At 41.6% G+C, this 6,673-nt stretch overlaps 1 protein-coding gene and 1 non-coding gene across 2 annotated transcripts in view; both read left to right on the top strand.

The window, feature by feature from the left end:
- The first annotated feature begins 1,799 nt into the window (after nucleotides 1-1,799).
- The window catches only part of LOC136858952 (angiotensin-converting enzyme), a 135,830-nt gene continuing 130,956 nt past the window's right edge, over nucleotides 1,800-6,673 (top strand). Inside the window, exon 1 of the mRNA XM_067138663.2 lies at nucleotides 1,800-1,892. Within this exon, the coding sequence (XP_066994764.2) occupies nucleotides 1,800-1,892 (93 nt within the window). The remainder of the gene's footprint in view (nucleotides 1,893-6,673) is intronic.
- TRNAR-UCU (transfer RNA arginine (anticodon UCU)) lies at nucleotides 5,981-6,053 on the top strand. Its single transcript has one exon. It is a non-coding gene; the product is annotated as a tRNA-Arg (tRNA).

The following is a 6,673-nucleotide window of genomic DNA, read 5'->3' as shown; positions in this document are numbered from 1 at the left end:
GGCTTATAGCGTTCTCCGTGGAGGATGAATGTCGTCATCCAGTTCGTCGGCAAGAAGACACCTCGAAAAAATCATCGCTCAGGAATAAAATGAATAGACAAAGATCTCAAGGAATACTCCCAATGTGATGGATTTGCAATGATTTAAGAAAATGCTAGGTAAACAACAGGTAGGGAATCTGCCACCTGGGCGATTGCCCTATATGCAGATCAGTGGTGATTGATTGATTGATTGAAGAGCAGATGAAAAAGAGACTAACAGAACGCTGAGTCAATCAAGTCATGAAGTAGAATATCGGGTTCAACGGAGGTAACTTGCTTTGAGAATGATGATTTCTTTTCTTTTCTTCCAATATTTTCTATTTTGTATTCTTTGATTTATTTTCTCTTCTTAACTCAGTTTTGTGTATATGTTCTGTGAAATGTTATAAACGTTGGTAATGCACCCACCCCTACCCCTAGGGTCTCCTGCGTTATTTTTTTTTTGCTAGTTGTTTTACGTCGCACCGACACAGATAGGTCTTACGGTGACGATGGGACAGGAAAGGGATAGGAGTGGGAAGGAAGCGGCCATGGCCTTAATTAAGGTACAGCCCCAGCATTTGCCTGGTGTGAAAATGGGAAACCACGGAAAACCATTTTCAGGGCTGCCGACAGTGGGGTTGGAACCTACTATCTCCCGAATACTGGATACTGGCCGCACTTAAGCGACTGCAGCTATCGAGCTCGGTCTCCTGCGTTAGATCACCAGCGTCGCTTAATGGGTTATAAAGAAGTGGGCATCAAAATAAAAATAACTTAGCGGCATAAAGGGTAGGAGAAGACGGGTGTCATATAACTGAATGAGAACAAAATGTTTATGAATTTTGAATTTTCACGACCGTATTGTAATCGAAACCGACTTTCAACCTATTAGGTCGTGTTACGTACATTTAGTACATGTTGAAGAGATGTTAAGTACAGAACAAAACTGGCCAACCAGACACCAGTGGGATCTGAACCCACAACTAAATATACGTAACACGACCTAATAGGTTGAAAGTCGGTTTCGATAACAAAATATTTCTTTAAGTTTAAAACAAATCAAAGGAATTTATTGATTCCTGGCGATGATGAAGAATGGCACACATATACAAGCGAATACAAGAGTCGATTTTACATCGTTGCGGATTGTTGAAAAACATAATGTTTGAGGGATTAGACTGAGTACCGTATTTTACCAAACTATATCGTGACTTCACGTGTACGGAATACTGAGCATTAATCACTGAAGCTATTCCAAATTTTACTGGGCAAACAAAATTACAATACTCAAATGTAAACAAATTTGAGTGACACCTAACCTAACACAAATTAATTTGCCACTGGAATAACTTTACATAATATAATACAAACAAAATATATTTCAGAGGTCTTTGGTACGGATCAAACCCTACCCGTATGTACAAATTCGCCGAACCAATGGGGAACACCATTGTCGACGCTGAATGGCATCACGAATACAATACAAAATAAGCACTCATGAGAAATACACAATTTAAATAGACAATACATCTCAGACACAAGTCATCTGTCCCAACATTGTGAGATTGCTGTACACAAGCCCAGAACCAAAAGCGGCGTCCACAATGTCTCCAGGGATCCTGAAGGCCTTACTAATCATTTTATTTGCAAGAAAATTAATAAAGAAAGAAAACCAGGTCATATATTTCCAACGTCTCCCTAATCAGCTAAGGAGGTAAGTCAAAAGTCTACCCGCAAGGACACAAAGATTTACAGTCTCACGGTGCGTGTTCAAAGATGCACAAAAATACTAGGAGGCTGGCTCGTAACTCCGAGCTCCCTCATCCACCATCCTCTCAGCTGGAGGGGCGTGACAAATGGGACTGTCAGGTGAGAATAAAATCGTCCCTTTTAAAATAACACATCACATCAAAACACAACATAAAATAACTTCCTCATTACAGTGAAGTGATTCCTAATTCATCTCTCAATTCACAAGCATCCGCATGTGTACCAACACGATCTAACATCAATAACTCACACCGTGAGACCTGACTTCGAATCATCCTTACCTTCGTCGTCTGACGCAATGGTCAGCAGACAAGCACACAATGTTACACACAGCTGGTTCGATAGTAACGAAGCAAACACAGAAATCTGAATATCAAAACGCCGGCTTCTAATATTATTCTTATTATTATTATTATCATGTATCGTTTTAAGCGGGCCTACTCTCTACCTGATGTGCCTACGTGACTTACATAGTCATTAATCCATCGCTTAATATTTACGTCATAACAACCACACGCGTTAATCAAAACAACAAGCACAATGATAATTTCACACGGTTCAAAGCATAATGAACCTTATAGTTATCAAAACACGTTAAATGAGCACAATAAAAATGAAAAAAGTCCCTAGCTAAATATCTCATTGGAGGTCATGGCGCGGTTTTCTGGGCGATTCTCATAGTTGCATTCCTTCTTTCACGCAACCTAATGTACACTAAAACTACTCAGCATGCACGGTAGGTCCGCCGGTTAAATACCAGCTCCCCCTACGTCATATATCCCAAAATCTAAACTACTCATTATATTGAAAACCATTATAGAGAAACGTAAACCCCGAAATAAATTAAAAGAAGAACACATCTTCCCACAAATAAATTTACCCACATTTACAAGTTAAGTCGCTCAGACTTGTTACAAAAGAAAACTCTGAGCCATGCCTTGGCACATTTAAAACTAAACTCCCACTTAGTTAATAGCTACAGATTTATAAAGAATTACCCGTACCCCTACGTCATGCAAAAAGAATGGTATTACTCAGCCTTATTATACCTGGATAACACCTTGGTCAGCTGGGTGACCCATCCTATGGATTTAGTGCTTGCTCATGCCTATGTTCATTACCGCTGATTCCATCTGCTGACTGCGCCGGTTAATATCCATCGTCCTTGGTACCGGTAATCTTCAGTTATCTAGGCACAGATACACATACAGTTAATACTCTTTCCGAACGTCTGCGTCACCGCGCACAAACCTACCCGATCTTTGATTGTAAAGTCCCCGAATCAAAGAAAATTATAAATAGTAATATAGTTATAATTTTCTTTGATTCGGGGACTTTTCAGGACATTACGACACGGCCCGTACAAATTATTCACAACTCAACCCTGTATCCTAGACCGCAGTAGTCCTTGTATTATTATACGTCCCCTTTGTTATCTCGGGTGACCGATATAATAATAATAATAATAATAATAATAATAATAATAATAATAATAATAATAATAATAATAATAAATTTCGTCGCCATAAGACCTGTCTGTGAAGGTGCGACGTAAAGAAAATAGCGAAAAGAAGTAATAAATTTACGAGTTGACATTTGTGTTCAAGACTTGCCAAAGTTTAATCACGCACTTAATTGTACCTCGTGTATTAATTCACCTCACATTTCACTCGAATTAAGCTGTTTTATAAGTTTTCTGTTTTAAAAAGTACACAAGACAAAGAAACACGGAGCTCAATTTGGACATAGGTCCGTCCCTCGCGAGAATAAAAACGGAAGTGCCTGGGATGACGCTTCTGCAGCCTTATAATAAATAAGAGACTTCCCCCTCTCAAAATTGGTATACAGCATGTTCTCGGCGAATCAGAGGCATAATATTGCAACAATAAGGTGACCAGTAATCTTATAATATAAATAAGACATTCCCGTGCGAAATCCGATCGTGTAATCTCTCGTGGTAATTATCTTTCTCCAACTTCCCCTTCGCTCACAGGAGTCCCCTTGTCAAGTGAGTGTCAAGAGATAAACCCCATGGCCCCAGTAACTTTCCGTTGTTACGTAACCAAGTATTCCATCTTTTAGCAGAGGCTTATTACCAATAAGGACGTCAAACAGTCTAAATAAACTCTTTTGAATCAGAATGCGGTGCCGTATTATAAATTTCGATAATTGTTTCATTATAGAGGACGAAGTTGGTCATGCTAACTTAAAGATGGTTCCCATATTTCGATGTTAAAATTTGTACATCTCCCCCTCGGCAACAACCTGAGGTGGGGATGATTTCTCCTTATATTCAGCTTCGGAATTCCGCGGCTCAGCCACACCCGTGGCGTCCCAAGCTATGAGTTCCCGCGAACTCGCTGCCGGACAAAGAAATGCGCGTCCCCATAATTACCAGTCTTCGGTTCATGTCCCTGTCGGGTACAGTATCCAAGGACAACTGTTAAATGCATTAATGTTTGATCACTTCTTCTTAACGTAAGGAAGAAGGACGATTAGTTACACCCGAATCAGGTAAATTCTGATCCCTAACAAAACTAGTCGAACATGTTACATGATAGGTCGCCAAATTTCATCTCAGGAGTGAATAACTTTAGATTGATTCTTCTCAGAGCAATCCTGTCTGAGTTAAACCATTACCTTAATCTCTTCCTTCGGTCATCATGTGACAAATTCCTACACTACTCAATCGTAGGTCAGCGAGTCCCTTTTAGTTCGAAAGTCGTGGGTTTGATTCACACAAGGAGTGCTGAAATTTTAGTGGAAGGAAATGATACTTGCGGGAGTCCATACGTATTATGTACACAAATTAAACTGTGAAGCACTCTCCGTTACACTGCTTTAAGCTCACTGGACTCCTAATTCAAAACTCGTGGGCTCGATCTCAGTAGCGGGTACTGATATTTTAATGGAAGAAGATGAAATAACTTCAGCCCAAGAGTATCATGTTCACAAATAAGAACACTAAATAGAGTCAAGCAAAGTCATCTCCGTACAGATCATGAAGGCCCTTGGAGGGGTGGAATGTAAAGGCTTCCACTACCCGTAACCTCGGCACTTGATAGGGTAGAGTGGTTAGCTCTACGCCCGGCCGCTTTTGCCCTCAGGAATTAATCTGGTACTCATTTTTGGTGTAGGCTGAGTGAACCTCAGGGTCATGTGCACCTCAGGAAGTGGAAATCTCGTTTCTTAAATTTTACGACTTCGTGACGATGATTCGAACCCACGTCCTTCCGAGTGAGCCGAGAACGCCTTTACCGCCTCGACCAGGCAGCCCCTAAATAGAGTAAAACGAATCCTTTTTGTGGAGTGAAAACGCTTTGGACTTAAAAATAATTCAGAGGGACTACTACTAAAACGAATGTTCTGTAAAACACTGTTCATCTTACTTTCTTCTTCTTTTTCTTCTTCTTCTTAATCTGTTTACCCTCCAGGGTCGGTTATCCCTTGGACTCAGCGAGGGATCCCACATCTACCGCCTCAAGGACAGTGTTCTGGAGCTTCAATCTCTGGGTCGGGGATACAACTGGAGAGGAGGACAAGTACCTCGCCCAGGCGGCCTCACCTGCTGTGCTGAACAGGGGCCTTGTACGGGGATGTGAAGATTGGAAGGGATAGACAAGGAAGAGGGAAGGAAGTGGCCGTGGCTTAAGTTAGGTACCATCCCGGTATTTGCCTGGAGGAGAAGTGGGAAACCACGGAAAACCATTTCCAGGATGACTGAGGTGGGAATCGAACCCACCTTTACTCAGTTGACCTCCCGAGGCTGAGTGGACCCCGTTCCAGCCTTCGTACCACTTTTCAAATTTCGTGGCAGAGCCGGGAATCCAACCCAGACCTCCGGGGGTGGCAGCTAATCACACTAACCACTACACCACAGAGGTGGACTCATTTTACTTTATGCCTCAAAATTAAAGAAATCGTACATATTGTCTCGCAGCACACCATTGTACTATCTTTAAACTTCACTGGACACATGTGAAAATTGTAATATTACGTTAAAATAGTCACATACAATTGCAAGGATTGACGATAGGCATTTTAGTACATACCGGTATATATCATGATAATCTACAGATAGGATTTTGAAATGGTTTAAATGAACTTCTAATTCATAGGTATTGAGTCAATCTCCTAAGCGAATTCTGGGGTTCGAGTCTATTATGTACATGTAGCACGACAGCCAAACCCCTTTGGCGCAGTGGAAAGCGCGTTGGACGTCTAATTCGAAGGTCGTGGGTTCGATCCCCACAAGAGGTGCTACCGTGGTCCTTGTGCGTAATATTCATTATACGTATTATATATCGGGTGGTTAGAGCTGCCCCTATTTTTTCCCGAACATACGCAACCAGCGTTCGCCTCTGTGATGTAGTGGTTAGCGTGATCAGCTGCTACCCCCGGAGGCCCCGGTTCGATTCCCGGCTCTGACACTAAATTTGAAAAGTGGTACGAGGGCTAGAATAGGGTCCACTCAGCCTCGAGAGGTCAACTGAGTAGAGATGTGTTCGATTCCCACTTAAGCCATCCTCGAAGTGCTTTTCCGTGGTTCCCCAGTTCTCCTCCAGGCAAACGAAAGAATGGGATAATTTTATTGGACCTAACCTAATGTAGAAATAGATAAACGAAACAGGTATTATATACTTAACAATGGCTAATGGTAACTACGACCATGGCAGAATACTCGCATGCGCAGTACAGCTCTTGATATCGCAGCCCATGTGTCGCTTTAGACCAAGCAGTTCCTCCGAGAAAACGTATTCTCCGTTAAAAGAGAAAAATAAACTAACATTTCCCCGCAGAACCAAACTTACAAAGAAAATCACCGTCCACTTTACTGCTCTAAAGACTGATGATTATTTTAATGACTCATTGGGAAAGAA

The sequence above is a fragment of the Anabrus simplex genome, chromosome 1, assembly GCF_040414725.1.
Source record: "Anabrus simplex isolate iqAnaSimp1 chromosome 1, ASM4041472v1, whole genome shotgun sequence".
Classification (NCBI taxonomy): Eukaryota; Metazoa; Arthropoda; class Insecta; order Orthoptera; family Tettigoniidae; genus Anabrus; species Anabrus simplex.
Note: the sequence above shows the minus strand (reverse complement) of the source record. Positions and strands in the feature narration are given on the sequence as shown.